This window comes from Neofelis nebulosa, chromosome 11, assembly GCF_028018385.1.
Source record: "Neofelis nebulosa isolate mNeoNeb1 chromosome 11, mNeoNeb1.pri, whole genome shotgun sequence".
In the NCBI taxonomy this organism is placed as follows: domain Eukaryota; kingdom Metazoa; phylum Chordata; class Mammalia; order Carnivora; family Felidae; genus Neofelis; species Neofelis nebulosa.
This window is the reverse complement of record NC_080792.1, coordinates 61,656,912-61,677,036: the sequence shown is the minus strand read 5'-3', so window position 1 is coordinate 61,677,036 and position 20,125 is coordinate 61,656,912. Positions and strand designations below refer to the sequence as shown.

Below are 20,125 nucleotides of genomic sequence, written 5' to 3'. Positions count from 1 at the left end.
CCGTTCCCTCCCCTGCCCCCACCACCCCGCCCCCGACATTCCATCCACCTGCTTTGTTCCTTCAGAGTATTCATGTCTGGTCTGCACAGACTGCAAACAGCAGCCTCCAAATGCAAAAGCCCACAGTGCACGCGCACGGTTGAGACCCTGAATAAGTCACACGACATGGCTCAGACGTTGCTAAAGCCACCTATGCACAGAGGTTGTCTAAATCGTATCAAGATTTGCAGCCATGGTTTCCGGTGTTTCTTTTCAAATGGAGACAGTATAGCATACCTACCACTATATTAAAGGATGGTGCCTATGGAGACGAAACTTTGCCAGTTTGGGTCCGTGGGTGTTGGCCAGGAGGTACTCTACTCCCAATTCTACGTAATGGACCCACTCCTACCCATAAGGGGAGGATAGGAATGAGAAAATATTGGCTGAATTAAACAACCTGCATGCTTTATGGAAAAAATGGCTCATTTCTTGGATATCTGTTCCTCCTCCCTATTTTTCCATCCTTTACCTCTTTCTTACTGGTGCTTATTACATATGACTGAATTTTCACCATCTCTCTGGCTCCCAACCACCCCCCGCTGGGTTCTTTGTGTTGCACATGGGAAGGCCTGCCATTTTGTCCTCCCCAGTGCTATGGACTCTCCCCAGGGCTATGGATCCTGCAGGCTGCACCCTCAGGGTGTACCCCTGCTATCTCTGTCCCCAGTGACTGCACCTTATCTTTTCTACTTGTTCCCCATGGAGTATTCATTCTCCCTAAGCTTCCCTACTTATCTCCACCCTCTAGTTTTGGCAACCTGACCATCTCTCTTGTACCTCTCCTTCTCTGTCCTTTATCTCCTAACTTTCCCTGCCATGTCTGTGTAGGCGACTTTGGAAATGAAATACAGCAGCTGTAACAGTGAAATTCATGGCCTGCTTGTCTTTATTGTCTACCCCAGCCCATGAAGGGCAGAAAGGCAAAAATGTTTTGGAGATGTGGAATCTGGTAGATAGAGGACAGTACTATGTTAGACTCTGAAATTGTACTGTTATCTGAATGGCATACGGTGAGCAGCTTGGGCCTATAAACATAGAGATTCTTAAATATACAGGTCGTACCCACTTTTCTTGTCATGGACGACAGTAGACATGTCAATAAGTGAGTGGATGGGTGGGTGGATGGACAGATGAACAGGCCTTGGCAGAGCCCTTCATGGCATCCTGAGACCGAGGAACTTTTATGTGAACCCTTGGTGCCCACTCATGTGTTTATGTTCCCAGGACCTTGGACTTCAGTACGGGACATCGCATAGAAAGCTCTTGGAATGCCAAGGCAAACTGGGTATTTTTCTAGGACTTACCTCCTAGGAAGGCCATGAAATTGATCACCCCAGGCAATTTTCAGAACAGTGGAGCCAACCCCACATCAAGTCTAACTTCCACCTGGACTCTAACCAATTACAAGCACGTTCTTTATGGTTTTGGGTCAGGTCTGGCCCTGAAGGGAGTCAACGAGTCCTGGTACCTTCAGGACTCAACCGAGTGCAATGGAAGAGAATAAGTTAACACCCCTCTGAATTACCACTGTGCATGGTCAAAACTGAAATTTGTCTTGGTTCGGGTGATTTTTCTGGTGTCACGAGAAGCGCAATGCAGCTGATGTTTCTGTGCCCCCGTGGACCATTCAAAAAGGCAATTCCACAAAGAGCTTTGGGACTGTATGTAAATCATTTCATTTCTAAATGAGTATTGTCTTACGGTAGGACTTAATGAGAAAACTCAAGCCCAAAGAAATAAGTTCCAGTCGGCAAAGGCTCTATATTCTACCGCACGATAATATTCTTTACAAAAGCCAATGGTAAAGTATATTCTAAGTTCTGTAGATTTGGTCTTATCCACTAAAAATGACTCCATGTGGCAGATTTTAAATTTTTTTTTCTTCTATTGCATGTCTCTTTTGATGAAATCATGAGAAAAAGTCTTCTATATTTCCTGGCCCCTTTTCCTCTGTGAGGACTGCCTACATGAGCTCTCCATCAAGGAGGGAGCATGCTTATCTCTTTACGCCTAGGGAGTGGAAGATACTTACAAAATGGAGGACAACGTTTGTAATAAGGATTTTTAAGAAACTCCTAACAGACAAAAACCAAAGAGCGGTTAGTGTAAGAGAACGCTGTCCTGGGAGTGACCAGTCATGTCCCAGAATGAGCGGCGGTTATGCTTTTGGTTAGTCATGCAAATTCTTAAAATAAAAATTAAGAAACCAAAACCAAAACCAAACGGACATCACGAGAGCTTATGTTTGCAATGACACAAAGGGGGAAAAGTGGTAACGTGAGGGAAAAAACAAAGCATGCACGAGTTAAGCACCTTGATGCTAAACTGCCACTGTCAGCTGATGAGGAGGACATATCCATGCTGAACATTTTACGAAGCCTAGGTCGAGCACGCTCACTTGTTTTAGGAACAGTTTCTGGTCCATCTAAATCGTCAAGGGTAGACTGCCTTGAGAACAGCATGGTTGCTTCAGTGTAGCAGCTAGCAGCGCAAACAGTTACAGAGACACAGTGTTAAAACACCAGCGGTACATCAGTTTACGCACGGCTCAACTGACCAACACACGGTCATGCAGCAAATCACACACGACACCAATACTACGGACAACGAGCGCCACAGCGGGGCTCAAGGATGGGGAAGGACCTGTTTGGCCGGACGAGAAAACACAGCAGTACTAGGTTTTTACAAAAGTATCCCGGCTGGCAATAAATCAGGAAACGTCACTCTCTGGGTGGGACAGGGAAATAGAAGAATTACAAGTCCCAATATTTCTTTCGCAGAGCAGAATTCATACTTCATGACTTTGTAGCTGAGTTTGGTTTTGTTTTGTTTTAAATTAGAGACGATATGTTTTATTTGGAGCTCCCAATCCTGAGTTCATTGAAACCATTTGGTAACCAAATGGCTTAAGCAGAAATACCCGCTTGGGTAACATTTATATAGAACATTTCATTTTTAGAAAAAAGGTAACAGTCTCCAAGACGAGAGAGGGAGTGAGGCTCAGAAATGACCATGACAAACTGAATTATCCACCCCATTTTCTGAGTGGCATTCAGTGAAGCCAAACTAGATGCCTTGCGTGTGAAAGAGATGCTGGTTTGATCTGCAACCAGATATAAACCAACATCGGAAAAAAAGAAAAAGAAAAAGAAAGAAAGAAAGAAAATGGTACAAAGAAAACAACAGAGGAAGTCTAGCAATGGCAGGGTCATTTTGTCTGTTAACTTCTCATTTTGCCTAATGAATTTTTTCTTCTGGATCACGTTTTAGGTCTTGGCAGATGTTATTTAGGGCGAGAACCCATGGGCTAAAATCCTCACTTCTTGTTACCCCACGGAGCGACACTGGGGGAGAGAAGGCTGGTTGATTCAGGACTGAGGACTGCGTGAGCAACTGAGGAAGAAGCAGACAGAGTTATGACGTGGGCAGAATTTCAGTGCTGACATATAGTTTAACCCAAAGGGGTACAGGCACCCGAAGAACCTATGCAGGAGACTACTGGAATGAAGAATCTTCTAACCTGAGCACTAATGACCTGGCTGACCCAGCGGGACAGGACTTTGTGACACAGGATGGCTGATCCCCTGGCCGAACACCATTATCATGTGAGTGACTGAGGCCTACTGTGTGCCCAGCCCACACAGCCAGATGTGCTCAGTCAGACATTGTGAGGCAGCAATGGAAACCATTCAGGAAGTGACAACGTCCAGGGCTCAGGGAGTGTAGGGATATCTGAGTCACTCACTTGCGGGACCAGTTAAAGGGCTTTTCAGGTTCCGAGAGCTGTGGCACCAAGCCCATGAGTGCTGGGTGGGGCCCCCCTGCAGTGCAGGTAACATGCTGTGCGTGTGGTCAAGATGCAGGGCAGTGACAGAGGAGAGTTGGGGAACAACCAGACAACCAGATGGTCTCTAATAAGGCCATAGCCACTGTTTTTTTTTTTTTTTTTTAAAAAGGCCCCAACTCTTCTAGATATCACCAAATCCTTTATACAATGAGGAGAGGAGGACAAGATCGAGTAGAAACGCACTGGCCAAGTGCAGTGAGGGCTGGGCTCAAGTCCCCACGCTGACATGAACTGGCTCTGGGGGTTGAGAGAAATTCATTCTCCTCTCTGAGGTCTCTCTCTCTCTCTCTCTAAGAATCAGAAGAGGTTTCATTGTGATGAAAATAACTACAGATATTATTGCTTATTTAAATCAATGGATTTAAATAATTCCTACCTCACGGTTTTTAATCACGGGATAGGTTTTACACTTGTAATCTTGGGTCCAACTTAAAGGTAGTTTACTTGATTTCATTTTGATCAATCTTCTTCTTCCTTTTTTTAATCCCTCTTCTGTTGTGATTTATAATATTAAGTTGATTTCTTAACTGGGCTTGTTGTCAATTATTATGCAGTTACAAGTCACTAATATAGGCATCACATGTTTATTTTATGGACAACTCGTTGTCAGTCTACTCTCTAATTCTCTTTGATTTATTTGATTCAGTTTGGTTCCTGAGCAGCTATTTTCCAGCCAGGCCAGAAAGCCTCAAAAATTTATGGAAAAAAAAATTATATTTCTGGGTAGTTTTCCCCTTTGGGAGATAGGACATAGCTTCATGAAACTTCAAAAGAAAAGCGGTTCATGAAAAATAATGTTGCCAATTACTAGCAGTGTCATTGCAAATTATTGAGGGAAAGTTATTCCATCCATTCTCCTTTTTACTTGCCAAGCTTAGGGACCCAGGTAACAACAGCAACAACAACACCCTCTGTATTATGAAACTAGGCGAGGGAAGAGGTTAAAAAAATGTTCATTCGAAAAAAATAAGTCTTATTATGGGCATTATTATTATTATTATTTTTTAAGAACAGATGCAAATACGGAATAACCACATTATATACCCTGGGTGGATGTTAAGTGTATTCTTCGCTGTGTGGGAGGAAATCATCCCAGTTGAATATGAACATGACTTTCTGTTAAGTTAACCAGAGCTGACTGAAGCCTTTTATTCTGGAATGCAGATAAGGGAAAACGGTTTGCGTCAGACCCAGTGTGCAATACAGAGCAGTGCTGTCCGAAGCTGAATGCAGCGGGACATTTGTACATGGTATGCAATAACTCACTAAGTAACTAAGATGTATCTTGAGAAGTATACATCTTACCATTCTCCTTTTTTTTTTTTTTTTTCAAACCAGTTGTTTGGTCATGAATAGGTGACAGAGTGTGTGGATCTGGAAACTGTGTGATCCCCCGGGGGCCTTCGTTGACCCCTCTCACTAGAAAGTAGCATCCGTCAGCATCTTGAATGTTCACTACCTTCAAACAAATCTTGCCTCTCTCTGCCTCCCTGTTGACACATTGTATACTTTTGTACCCACGCTCATGCAGGCTTTATTTATTATTATGGGAATAGCTACCACGAAGTAACGAAGTAACGTGGGATATGTAAGAGCCTGGGTAGAAGGTAGACAGAAATGGATTTTCAGTTTTCGCATCAAAATGAATCGAGAGAAAATAATTCTGTTTAAATGACTGATTTGTAGATAGAAAACTGTTGCAACAAGAACAAATTTAAGGAAGTTGGAAGCTTCCAAATAGACGAGTTATTATCATTTGCAGAAAATGAAAATAAAATATAAACCATAATGATTTTTTGTCTCAGTGGAGTCTGTCCGAAGAGAATGAAGTTCCCCTTTCAAAAATGCTATTTTTCTGAAAGTGAAGACACACAAGGGGGCGCTGTCAGCACTTGCCAATCAAAGGACATGAAAACTAAATTTTCACGTTGTAACTTTGCTATTACTAATGGTTTCAAAAACTACTGATTGAGAAATGTGTGTACGCCTGGGTGGAAAGAGAATGAGAAAATTTTATTAGCATACCCACTGTTCTAACAATTAAATATTTTATTCTAGAAATTAAAAGCATCTTGAACAGGATCTCAATTAGCAAATAAATGCTTCGACCTTGAAACTTTTTTTTAATTAAAAATTAATGTTTATTTATTTTTGAGAGAGAAAGAGAGAGAGAGACAGAGACCGAGCATGAGTAGGGGAGGGGCAGAGCAAGAGAGGGACACAGAATCCAAAGCAAGCTCCAGGCTCCTAGGTGTCAGCACAGAGCCTGACGCAGGGCTGGAACTCACAAGCTGTGAGATCATGACCTGAGTCGAAGTCAAAGTCGGATGCTAAACTGACTGAACCACCCAGGCGCCCTTTGACCTTGAAACTCTTAAGAGTTTTTGCCCTGAGTATCTCTTCTCATAAAAACCTACAATAGCTAAAATATTATGTTTCTTTGGAACTGACAAATGAGCAAAGATTATCCCCAAATTAAAGGAAAAATATAATGCCTTTTATTATCCCTCAAAGGACTTTAAAAGAATCAATACTTATTTGGGGGACAGGGAGGGATATATCCAAGCAGAATTTTATCTGTACAAATTTCACATTTAAATCAATATATGCATAACAAATGAGAATGAAGTTTTAGCATACATTCTATTTTAAAACCCGACTTTTTATTCAATGCAATGAATATCTTTCCATACTAATAAATATAGATCTGCATCAATAGGTAGTTATTGGGTAGCAGAAGAACTGGCATGATTGGAGAAGCTCAAATATAGCAATTCAGCAACAGTTAAACATAGCTCTTCAAGGTAAAACATTTTTTTTTACCCACCTCTCCCCATTCAAGTTGCAATTTCAACTTGACGTTACTACTTTGGATGTGGTATCGATAACATAGTCTCAGTTCTCTCCTCTCTTTCATCTGTTAACATATCCAGTATTTGTGGAGGACAGATTTTCTACCAGGCCTCTGATGCCTTGCACAGTGTATGAAGTGGGACTGAGGGTTTTCTAAGAGCTTCTAAGTCAGCCACCCTTACGGCAGGAACCTCAACCCAGGAGTCTATGGATAACCCTATTGGTAGGTCTTTCTTCCCAGGCTCAAACTACTTAGAGATGACTTATCTTTATGTGTCTATGTCAGAATTGATCTTGGGGCCTGGCATGGAACAAGTGCCCATGTTTAATTAAACATTAAACATGTTTAATGAAAGCGACAAATGTCCTCAGTGATGATGTTCTTTACCTATGAAGATATGTGCAAGGTGTAATTCATCCAACCTAGCTAATCATCCTAGTCATGTCGGGACTTCTGCTCTAACTCAGAAGCTAGCTCTGTGCCATCAGCAGCAGCTGTCTAGAACAGCGAGGCAGAGAATGGGGAGTCTACTGGGATAGGCAGTAAGAAAGGTCAGTTCTCAAAGTTGGCCTGGAGTGCAGAAAGAGGCCACGAGAGGCGGGGTACCATGGAAGTTGAGAGACGGGGCTCTGAGCTGAACCATGTGGTTTTGGATCTTGGCTCTGCTCTATAATACTTCCTAGCTGTGTGGCTTTGGGTAAGTTACTTAACCTCTCTGTAAGTGAACTTCATGTTCTGTAAAATGGGGACGATAATAGTATGCATCTTGTAGGGTCTTGGAAGGATACCAAGAGGTAACCCATGTACAGTGAGTGATGCTGGCCCGTGTGTGGCAGGTGCAGGGTCCGTGTTGTGAGAACAACGCACGCGATCACACAGGCCAGGGAAGATGGAAGCTGACAGAATCCCTTCTTAATTTTTATTATGAATCACAAAGTAACAATTCTGAAAGGAAAAGATTAAAGACAGCACCAGATGACAATTCTAGTATAGAAGATACTCGATGGGGCAGCAGTTTTCAAAGGAATTAAAGACGCAGCCCTTGACACAGTGTTTTGTGATCAGGAAGGCTCGTTCTTACTTGCCTCCAGCTTAGAAAGCTCTAGCCTGTGCCTGTGCGTCATAACAATACTTCTAATAGTCTATTATGGATACCTGATTTTGTCTGGCTCAGTCAAGGGGAGGACAGTATTCCTTCTGCTTTGTTGCATGCAGGGAGGTAGCCCAAAGGGGGTGGGGATCCATGTAAGTTTTTGATTAACTTTCATTTCACACATTCATTCCTCATATTGGCGAAGCCCACCTCTTTTACCTTTGTCAAAAGCAAACCCATTGTTTAGAACGTGAAATACCTGGAGATACTGTCATGTGAATCTAAGCTATCCATCCTGTGGGCTGTCTGTGCACCTGAAGCCGTGCCGGGACGGTCATCAATGGTGTCCAGTCCCGACTCTCTGGAAAGGTTCATGATGTGGTTCTGGTAGTACATGTGGATGCTCTCCCGGGTGGGAACGTTGCCCTGCGGAGGGGAAGACATTGCCACAGTGCTCACCTGCCTGCGAGTTTCTCCATACCAACAACTCTCAGCCATCACGCGCTCCTTAAGCAAGGATTAAAACAAAGCTACTCAAGGTGGGGATTGATGTTGACTCATTGAATTATTGGCCCCCGGTATCGCTGGGCAAGGCTAACAAGAAATCCCCTCTCGGTTGTGGGTGAAGGGAGTCAAAGGCACAAACTTTTACTGATGTAAAATACATCAGTCCTGGGGATGTTGTGTAGAGCATGGTGACTGTCCTGCATACTTGAAAGTTTCTAAAAATCTAGAACTTAATAGTTCCCATCGCAAAAAAAAAAAAAAATTGGAACTATGTGTGGTGATAGACGTTAAGCGGACTAACTGTGATCATGTCGATATACAAATATCGAATCGTTATGTTGCACACCTGGAGCTAATATAACGTTGTATGTCAATTTTATCTCAATAAAAATAGAAACTTTTAAAAAAACAAATCCCTTCTCATATGTAGATAATTTTGTTAAGTGACAGTAACTTTTTCAGAAACAAACTATCAGTTTTAAATACTATCTATAAACCACGTTACCATATTTTGTTGCTCTGCATATACCTTAATTTCCCCTATGAGAAGTTTCAGACCAAATTTCCCAGACTAAACAACATAATCCGTCATGAGACGGCAGCGTCTGTGCACCTGCAAACTGGTGAAGTGAGGGAACAGAACGAATCAACTGGCCACTGTCCCAGGGCTGTGTGTGTGCGTGTGCGTTTGCATGTGCGTGTGCATTTGCATGTGCGTGTGTGTATGTGAGTGTACATGTGTGCACGTGCATGTAGTGTCTGATTATTTTAATTCTGAGCATGGAACAGATTGAGATATACAGAAAAACAAAGGGGTTATGTTAAGACTGTCTGAAAGACTGTAGGTTTTGTGTTATCCTGTTTGAAGTTCTAGACACTGACTTTTAAAATGTTTACAGTGTGAGAAGAAGCAAAAAGAATTATACCAACAGTGTTACCTTTTTAATTTCTCTGGTCAGCATGCATCGTTCAATCCTCAGAACCGTAGATATGTCAATATGCTCCCTTGAGATGGAGTTAAGCCAAGTTGTGAAACTATCCACTGTTGCCAGAAACAGGACCCAGGTGAATTTCAAAATATTAAATATCCTCTTGATGATGTTGTCTAAGAGGAAGAAAAGCAACGAGATTTCAACGGAGCAAAATGCCATCAGCCATTTTGCCGTCGTGTATCACAGCGATGTTTTACCAAAGGCAGATGTGGTTTCAGACCTGCATACCCAATATGGTGTGGGGCGTGTGGACCTCAGCATCATGGGGGGCGTGGAGGACGGGCGGTATAGGAAGCTATGGGTGGGTCTTTCTACACATGCACTTGGTTTTGATGGCTGTATCAAAACCAAACTTGGATAGAATTTTTAATCCTTGGTCAAAACATCAGTCAGAATAGGTCCAGATACAGCTAACAGAAGTAGAGATCACATTCCAAGAGATTTCTCTTGTTGACACAGGGGTGGAAACAGTTTGTATCTATCCAGGAAACCGGGTCCTTTCATGCTTTCGCTATAAATTTCTTCTTTTCTTAAGTAATAATTATCGTTGGAAACAATTCTATTGATGCAGTAAGACTTCGATGCTTCCCACTGCAGCTACATTTCAGTGAAATCGCCTTCAAGCTATTTTGGAAAGAGCTCAGTACACATACTAGGAGTATATCCATACTCCTGAATCATCTTCCTCATTCTTATTTAATTATACTGCGATGGGCTAACTATGGAATTCTGCACATGGGATCAGTCCTGTGCAAACCAGCAGGAGCTGTGAGATTCCTGATGTACTTGGGTTCTCTTCCTTATCTGCGAACGTGATGTAGGGAGCCCGGGCAGGCTGCAGCTCGGTTCAGATTGGCACTGTGTGTGTGACATTATCTCAGGGCAACACGCATGTCTCTCTGGTTCCCTCACGGAGTTCTTCGGGAGCTCCCTGATCATTGCTAAGTTTGAGGCAGTCCCACAGCTGTGGCCTGAATTATTTTAGGGCAGAATCAAAATCAAAGAGTGAAGATGGCATCTTAACTGCCTGCCCTACTCATTCGTTCCTGCAAGCCAGTGGGTTTTTTCAACTGGCACACGAGGAACCTTTCAAGCCATGCTGCCAAATTTTGAGCCCATGTGAATTCTCTTTTAATTTGGCATTAAAAACATTTAGTTTTATTAGCGACTTCACACATCAGCTGCAATAAAGTGAACGCTTAGTGAACCTCACAATGAATTACAAATTGTCTTCATGTTTATTAGTAAAAACACAAAACACCACCACCACCACCGCCAAGGAAAACAACTTGTATCCCTTAACCTTTCCCCACCAAAAAAGAAAAAGTAAAAAAAAAAAAAAAAAAAAAAAAAAAAAAAAAAAAGAAACAGACAACCATATTCAACTGCCATAGTAAAATGAATTCATGATTCATGATTATAGCTTGTAATTCTCGTTTAAAACCATGACTAGAGCATGCAGAAAATTCATGATTAATGATAGTTTGTAACTCTCGCTTAAAATCATGACTAGAGCATGCAGAAAATTCATGATTAATGATGATAGTCTGTAATTCTCGTTTAAAATCATGACTAGAGCATGCAGAAAATTCATGATTAATGATGATAGTCTGTAATTCTCGTTTAAAATCATGACCGTAGCATGCAGAAAAGGGCGTTAGCCTTTATGGACTTATGTAAGATCCTTTTGCTGGACAGGATCTGATTGCAGGCCATACTGTCTCTATTATAACTCATCTTTTCTGGTGTGCTGTGTAAACAGCTGTAGACTGTTTGCATTGTCCATGAATGGGCACGGCTGGGTTTCCAATAAAACTTTATTTACGGACAATGAAATTTAAAATCCATAATTTTCATATCTTTTGACTTTTTTAACCACAAAATGAAATCAAAATCAAAATCATCCTTAGCTAACAAGCCATATAAAAACAGCAGGCGGGATCTGACCCCGGAGGTTGTATAGTTTACCTAATCTCGAATCCAGCCAGTGCAATCAGATGTGACCCTTTCATGACTCACCACTAATCCTCTCTCTTTCTAAATCCCACAGTCTGACTCAGCATTTAACTTTGTAATAGGAAAAAAAAATGTTTGTGAATTGGGTTGCCTAGGAGGAAGGCAGAATTTCTCTCAGGGAAAGGTTTGCTCTGAAAAGGAAAACCATCAAAAGGAAGTTGAGCTAACAGTGGCGTGGCCTCAGGACAGAGTCCAGGTGGGCAAGGCAGAGACAAAGAAGTTGAACAGTTCTACCTACTGAAGGAACAGGGATCTTGGACTTGCCAGCTGGTACCTGGGGAAGAAAGCGGGAATGATCTAATGAGCCAGGCTCCAGAGGCACCAGCTGGGCAGAGACACTGAGGTAGGAGTAGTGATCACTGACTTTCCCTTTAAAGTTGTTTCCTGTCTCTGCTGCTCCCCACCCCTGCTCTCCCCCAAAGCCTCATTAAATGTTGTCAGACCTAACAGTCTTTCAAGAGGCGCACTTGAGGAAGGAAGGAAATGAGAGTATCCTCTGTTGAGCAAAGAAGCCCAGGAAGGGACCAGCAGCTACATGAAGCTGAATAGAGTGAGGTCCTGCAGATGCCCCTGAAGAGCAGTTCTGAGCCAGAGGCAGCCAGGGACACCTATATTGTCCCCCCCCCCCCCCGCGCCCCCCCCAGCCCGTTTTGGGTTTAATTTTGACCAAGATATGTATTTCCTACAGTGCTTTGGATGGAATCTGTAGTCGCTTTGTGTAGACACCAAAAGAGAGTCTGAGCCCGAGAGGCTGAGGGACTTGGAGGTTACACCTATTAATAAACTTAGCGTCTTATATTTCTGACAATTTATTTTTTTCTCATATTCACAATTATTGCCTGAGAGGTGGTGATGATACATATGATTATTCCAGTTTTGCTAAGGCTGGTCCTGATGGTAAAACTAAAATTGCTGTGTTGGAGACACGAATAACATACTTTATTAACTTGGTGATCACAAACTAACATGTGAGATTGCATTTTTAAGTTTTATTTATTTTTTTAGCCATAGGGGCAGTAAGGCATAATGGTTAGGAGCACACACTTTGGATTTAGATCTTTTGTGTTCACATTCCAACTCTACCCCGTGGTAGTTTTGTAGACTTGGCAAAGTTCCTTTCTTTCTCACCTTCTTTCCTTTTCTTTCTCTTTTCTTTTCCTTTTTTTCTTTCTTCTTTTTTTACTTTTTTCTTTCTTTCTCTTTTCTCTCTTTTCTTTATTTCCATCTATTTTCTTTATCTTCTTTCTCTCTCCTCTTTTCTTTCTCTCTTTTTCTTTCTTTTCTTCCCTTTCTTTTTTTTTCTTTCTTACATTCTTTCTCCTCTTTTCTTTCTTTCCTTTCTCTCCTCTTTCTCCTTTTTTTTTCTTTTCTTTCCCCTCCATTCCTTCCTTCCTCTCTTTCTCTAGTTATTTTCTTTACAAATTTTTATTTAAATTCTAGTTAGTTACTAGACAGTGCAATATTGGTTTCTGGAAAGACTTGGCAAAGTTAATTAATCTTTCTCTGCCTCAGTTTATCTCTTAAATGGGAGAGAGGGTTTTTTTTGAAGTAAACAGTTAACATGCCTTAAAGCTCTTGGAAAAGCACCTGGCAAAGATGTGTGATCTAAAGTGTTAGCTACTATTACTCTATGAAGTTTTGCAGCAATAATAGAATTATCTGGCTTCACATATGTATGAGTGAAATAATCTGGAAATGGGGGTTCAGGGTAAAGTAACTGCGCTACAGATAGTGTGACAGCCTTCGGGAAGTCTCATTTTGGGTCAGCAAATGGCATCCTTGGCAGTATTTGTGAAAAGAATCAGAACGCCTCAAAATCTTGCCTGTAGATAAATAATACACACAGGAGTTCGAACCTGGGGACACAGAGGAAATGGCATGTTTATGGAATTGGAGAGGCATTTGAGTTTTTTTCAGTTGGAGGCTTTTGTTTTGCCTTTTTTTTTCCTTCATGGAGAAATCTTCCTCCCAGTCACATCTGACAGGAAGCCCAAGTGACACCATGACTGACCTAGACGTTAGAAGACATGGATTCTGTCCCTGACTCTGTCACGTAGTAGCTGTTAGAGTCCTGAGCAAACTCACTGGGATTTGGTTTTCCCTTCATCAAGTGAGGACTTTGACCTAAGTTTCCAGAGTACCTCTCACTTCCCCAACTGTACTTACCTCTCACTTAACACATTCTATGTTCTTTAAAATTAATTGCCAATATCTTTTGTGTTTTGTTTTGATGGCTTCTATGGGATATGTATAATGTGTTCCTCCAAGTCCCTTTTCATAGGTATTTGGATAAAAGAATTTACAAACTGACTCTAATCCAACATTTGAGCCAACAGTGTAAAGGCCAGATCTACCTTTAGGAGTCACTTTGAAATTTCACTAGAAATGAGATTTTATGACACATTGATTATTTAATCACAGTCCAGAAACGGTATTTGATTAATTGTTTTTAGGCAGCCTTCCACGACATACCTTCTGGGAAAGCAACATTTTCAAATTTCCCCCTGCTCATATTTGTCTTTATTTTTTTACCTGGTCCATCTGATTTCTTTTTGATTGGTTCATCCTCTCGGGCTTCCCACTCCACAGGACCTGCGAAGTGTGTTGAACAAACATGAGTTACACCCTTTTAGGGTAAATTAAATGTCAACACTACCCTCCTGGACTAAAAGGAATTTTGTAATTAAATCTGGAATATTCTGCCTAATTTAAGAGTTCTCGGGGGGGAAAGCTGTAAGAATTCATAGCTCTCAGATTCTCTTTACTCCACTCCAGAATAAGAATCAGGTGTAACTGAGAATGACTAAATGATAATCCACTGGATAAACCCTGCCAGCTTCGCACTGTTGAATGGCCTATGAACTCCGGGTTTTTATATTTTTAATAGGTGAAAAAAAAACCCCAAAAGAACAATATTTTGGCATGTGAAAATGATAGGAGATTCAGATTTTAGTGAACAGAACCACACCCATATGTTTACATATTGTCTGTGGCTACCTCTACCCTACACTGGCAGAGATGTGTTGCCATGGAGACTTAGGATCTGCGAAATTTAAATCATTTACTTCCTATCTGTCTCATTACAGAAAAAGTGTGCTGACTCCTGAGACATACCATTAAATTTTAATTTTGAGCACCTCGGGGTAATGTTACATATTTTAGTGTGTCACCCCATAAAACGGCATTATAGGGTTTCATTTTATTTCTTAGTCTTTTATTCCAGGCTATGGATGTCAAATCTAGCAAATGGAAATACGCGACACCTAGTTAAATCTGAATTTAAGAAAAACGACTTTTTTTTTTTTTTTAGTGTAGGTCTCATACAATATGTCCACATTATACTTAAGCTAAAAAAATTATTTGTTGTTTATGTAAAAAAGAAAATCCAACTTTCACTGGGCCCCATGTATTTTATCTAATGGTACTAAAACCATTCACAATCTAACTTCAATTAATCTTTTCAAACTTACTTTCTATGCTGTTTTCCACTACTCTGTTTCACATCCTGTCTTTATCAACTAAGCTGACCTGCCCTTTAGTTTTCCATGGCCTTGCTTTCTTCTGGCAGGATGTCAGGCTCTATTAAAAGAGTTTTTCATGAAGCACTGCATTCCTTAATACTCCCAGCTATAAGTTCTCCTTTTTCCTTCTAGTCCCACACTATTTTATCTGTGCTTAATTTTTTAAGTGAAACTCTGCACTTTCTACACCATAAGGGATTTTCCCCTATACTTGTGTTCCCATTTGTCAAGATAGAGGGTCTGGAGCCACGATGCCTGCATGAATTCCAGACCATCTGGATGGCTGTGTGACCAGAGGCCAGTTCCTTCCCTCTCTGGTACCTCATTTCCTCATCTGTGGGACAGGGAGAGTAAAATGCCTTGGACTGTTGTAAGGACAAATGAGTTACTGCATAGAAAGCACTTATGGCAACACCTGGCACTTAGGAAGGTGTGCTTCTTCTGTCTGAAAGTAATCTGGAATAGATGAGCCCCTCTACCAAAGAAGAAGCGGCTAAATAAATATTTATTAAAGAAATAAATAAACATCTATTTCAGTCCTGGTATCTTCTAATTATTGCTGTTTTCAATCTGAAGGTCAACATCTGTGCATGAAATAGTCGCTATGACACAGAGCAATGAGATATTTACAAGATGACTAAAAGACACATTTTTAGAGCCAGTCAATGAATTTTGTAAGCACAAATGTCTGAAAAGAGCAAATACAAGTTTGGAAAAATAAATGGGGTAGTGAGGGGAACTTGCAACACTAAATATTAAAACCTCTATAAGCTACTGAACTCAACAGATGACACTGACCCAGAGCTAGACAGTAAGATAGTGGATCAAAGTCAGAGTCCAGCAACATACCAAAGAATAATTAGGAACTTAATATTGACAAAAGTGGCATTTAAACTCCCTCGGAAAAGGGAGGATCATGTAGTCAGCAGGGCTATAGCATAATTGCCTATCTATGTAAAAGTAAACAAAGTAGATCTCTACTTCATGGAATAAAAATTCAACATGTAGAATAGGAGGACGCTGGGCTCACCGTGCGTCCTGCTGATCACTTAGATTCTACCTACACCTGCCTAAATAACCCAGAAAACCGCCAGAGGATTAGCAGAACAGAGTCTCTGGAGCCAGGCGCAGACGAGAGGCCCACGGAAGAGGGTAGGAAGAGCCTCGAGGTGGTGCGCGCTCCACGGACTGGCGGGAGGGAGCCGGGGCGGAGGGGCGGCTCCCCGGCCAAGCAGAGCCCCCGAGTCTGGCTGGCAAAAGCGGAGGGGCCAGACGGACTGTGTTCCGACAGCAAGCGCGACTTAGCGTCTGGGAGGTCATAAGTTAACAGCTCTGCTCAGAAAGCGGGAAGGCTGGAGGACAAAGGGAGGGAGAGCTGCTGAGCCCCCGGTCGGCAGAGCTCAGCTTGGCGGGGAACAAAGGCGCTCGCCAGCACCATCTCCCCCGCCCATCCCCCAGCCAAAATCCCAAAGGGAACCAGTTCCCGCCAGGGAACTTGCTCGCTCTGCGCAAACACCCAACTCTGTGCTTCTGCGGAGCCAAACCTCCGGCAGCAGGTCTGACTCCCTCCCGCTGCCACAGGGCCCCTCCTGAAGTGGATCACCTAAGGAGAAGTGAGCTAAGCCTGCCCCTCCTGCCCCCGTGCACCTTGCCTACCCACCCCAGCTAATACGCCAGATCCCCAGCACCACAGCCTGGCAGTGTGCAAGTAGCCCAGACAGGCCACGCCACCCCACAGTGAATCCCGCCCCTAGGAGAGGGGAAGAGAAGGCACACACCAGTCTGACTGTGGCCCCAGCGGTGGGCTGGGGGCAGACACCAGGTCGGACTGCGGCCCCACCCACCAACTCCAGTTATACACCACAGCACAGGAGAAGTGCCCTGCAGGTCCGCACCACTCCAGGGACTATCCAAAATGACCAAACGGAAGAATTCCCCTCAGAAGAATCTCCAGGAAATAACAACAGCTAATGAACTGATCAAAAAGGATTTAAATAATATAACAGAAAGTGAATTTAGAATAATAGTCATAAAATTAATCGCTGGGCTTGAAAACAGTATACAGGACAGCAGAGAATCTCTTGCCACAGAGATCAAGGGACTAAGGAACAGTCACGAGGAGCTGAAAAATGCTTTAAACGAAATGCAAGACAAAATGGAAACGACGACGGCTCGGATTGAAGAGGCAGAGGAGAGAATTAGTGAACTAGAAGATAAAGTTATGGAAAAAGAGGAAGCTGAGAGAAAGAAAGATAAAAAAATCCAGGAGTATGAGGGGAAAATTAGAGAACTAAGTGATATACTAAAAAGAAATAATAATTGGTATCCCATAGGAGGAAGAGAGAGGGAAAGGTGCTGAAGGGGTACTTGAAGAAATAATAGCTGAGAACTTCCCTGAACTGGGGAAGGAAAAAGGCATTGAAATCCAAGAGGCACAGAGAACTCCCTTCAGACGTAACTTGAATCGATCTTCTGCACGACATATCATAGTGAAACTGGCAAAATACAAGGATACAGAGAAAATTCTGAAAGCAGCAAGGGATAAATGTGCCCTCACATATAAAGGGAGACCTATAAGACTCGTGACTGCTCCCTCTTTTGAAACTTGGCAGGCCAGAAAGGCTTGGCACAATATCTTCAGTGTGCTAAACAGAAAAAATATGCAGCCGAGAATCCTTTATCCAGCAAGTCTGTCATTTAGAATAGAAGGAGAGATAAAGGTCTTCCCAAACAAACAAACACTGAAGGAATTTGTCACCACTAAACCAGCCCTACAAGAGATCCTAAGGGGGATCCTGTGAGACAAAGTACCAGAGACATCACTACAAGCATAAAACATACAGACATCACAATGACTCTAAACCCGTATCTTTCTATAATAACACTGAATGTAAATGGATTAAATGCGCCAACCAAAAGACATAGGGTATCAGAATGAATAAAAAAACAAGACCCATCTATTTGCTGTCTACAAGAGACTCATTTTAGATCTGAGGACACCTTTAGATTGAGAGTGAGGGGATGAAGAACTATTTATCATGCTACTGGAAGCCAAAAGAAAGCTGGAGTAGCCATACTTATATCAGACAAACTAGACTTTAAATGAAAGACTGTAACAAGAGATGAAGAAGGGCATTATATAATAATTACAGGGTCTATTCATCAGGAAGAGCTAACAATTATAAATGTCTATTCGCCAAATACAGGAGCCCCCAAATATATGAAACAATTACTCATAAACATAAGCAACCTTATTGATAAGAATGTGGTAATTGCAGGAGACTTTAACACCCCACTTACAGAAATGGATAGATCATCTAGACACACGGTCAATAAAGAAAAAAGGGCCCTGAGTGATACATTGGATCAGATGGACTTGACAGATATATTTAGAACTCTGCATCCCAAAGCAACAGAATATACTTTCTTCTCGAGTGCACATGGAACATTCTCCAAGATAGATCATATACTGGGTCACAAAACAGCCCTTCATAAATTTACAAGAATTGAAATTATACCATGCATACTTTCAGACCACAATGCTATGAAGCTTGAAATCAACCACAGGAAAAAGTCTGGAAAACCTCCAAAAGCATGGAGGTTAAAGAACACCCTACTAATGAATGAGTGGGTCAACCAGGCAATTAGAGAAGAAAGTAAAAAATATATGGAAACAAACGAAAATGAAAATACAACAATCCAAACGCTTTGGGACACAGCGAAGGCAGTCCTGAGAGGAAAATACATTGCAATCCAGGCCTATCTCAAGAAACAAGAAAAATCCCAAATACACAATCTAACAGCACACCTAAAGGAAATAGAAGCAGAGCAGCAAAGGCAGCCTAAACCCAGCAGAAGAAGAAAAATCATAAAGATCAGAGCAGAAATAAACAATATAGAATGTAAAAAAACTGTAGAGCAGATCAACGAAACCAAGAGTTGGTTTTTTGAAAAAATAAACAAAATTGACAAACCTCTAGCCAGGCTTCTCAAAAAGAAAAGGGAGATGACCCAAATAGATAAAATCATGAATGAAAATGGAATTATTACAACCAATCCCTCAGAGATACAAACAATTATCAGGGAATACTATGAAAAACTATATGCCAACAAATTGGACAACCTGGAAGAAATGGACAAATTCCTAAACACCCACACTCTTCCAAAACTCAATCAGGAGGAAATAGAAAGCTTGAACAGACCCATAACCAGCGAAGAAATTGAATCGGTTATCAAAAATCTCCCACCAATAAGAGTCCAGGACCAGATGGCTTCCCAGGGGAGTTCTACCAGACGTTTAAAGCAGAGATAATACCTATCCTTCTCAAGCTATTCCGAGAAATAGAAAGGGAAGGAAAACTTCCAGACTCATTCTATGAAGCCAGTATTACTTTGATTCCTAAACCAGACAGAGACCCAGTAAAAAAAGAGAACTACAGGCCAATATCCCTGATGAATATGGATGCAAAAATTCTCAATGAGATACTAGCAAATCGAATTCAACAGCATATAAAAAGAATTATTCACCATGATCAAGTGGGATTCATTCCTGGGATGCAGGGCTGGTTCAACGTTCGCAAATCAATCAACGTGATACATCACATTAATAAAAAAAAAGAGAAGAACCATATGATCCTGTCAATCGATGCAGAAAAGGTCTTTGACAAAATCCAGCACCCTTTCTTAATAAAAACCCTTGAGAAAGTCGGGATAGAAGGAACATACTTAAAGATCATAAAAGCCATTTATGAAAAGCCCACAGCTAACATCATCCTCAATGGGGAAAAACTGAGAGCTTTTTCCCTGAGATCAGGAACACGACAGGGATGCCCACTCTCACCGCTGTTGTTTAACATAGTGCTGGAAGTTCTAGCATCAGCAATCAGACAACAAAAGGAAATCAAAGGCATCAAAATTGGCAAAGATGAAGTCAAGCTTTCGCTTTTTGCAGATGACATGATATTATACATGGAAAATCCGACAGACTCCACCAAAAGTCTGCTAGAACTGATACATGAATTCAGCAAAGTTGCAGGATACAAAATCAATGTACAGAAATCAGTTGCATTCTTATACACTAACAATGAAGCAACAGAAAGACAAATAAAGAAACTGATCCCATTCACAATTGCACCAAGAAGCATAAAATACCTAGGAATAAATCTAACCAAAGATGTAAAAGATCTGTATGCTGAAAACTATAGAAAGCTTATGAAGGTAATTGAAGAAGATATAAAGAAATGGAAAAACATT

General features: G+C 41.6%; 1 protein-coding gene across 3 annotated transcripts in view; it reads right to left on the bottom strand.

Annotated features, from left to right (window-relative positions):
* The window catches only part of LOC131490416 (piezo-type mechanosensitive ion channel component 2), a 470,949-nt gene that overhangs the window by 34,751 nt on the left and 416,073 nt on the right, over positions 1-20,125 (bottom strand). For 2 of the 3 annotated variants that reach the window (XM_058692725.1, XM_058692726.1), the window contains 3 exons: positions 13,884-13,943; positions 9,282-9,448; positions 8,096-8,262 (listed from right to left, as the gene is read on the bottom strand). In XM_058692725.1, the coding sequence (XP_058548708.1) occupies positions 8,096-8,262; positions 9,282-9,448; positions 13,884-13,943 (394 nt within the window). Of the gene's footprint in view, positions 1-2,355; positions 2,524-8,095; positions 8,263-9,281; positions 9,449-13,883; positions 13,944-20,125 lie in introns of all 3 variants that reach the window. The other variant, XM_058692724.1, reaches the window with a different exon arrangement.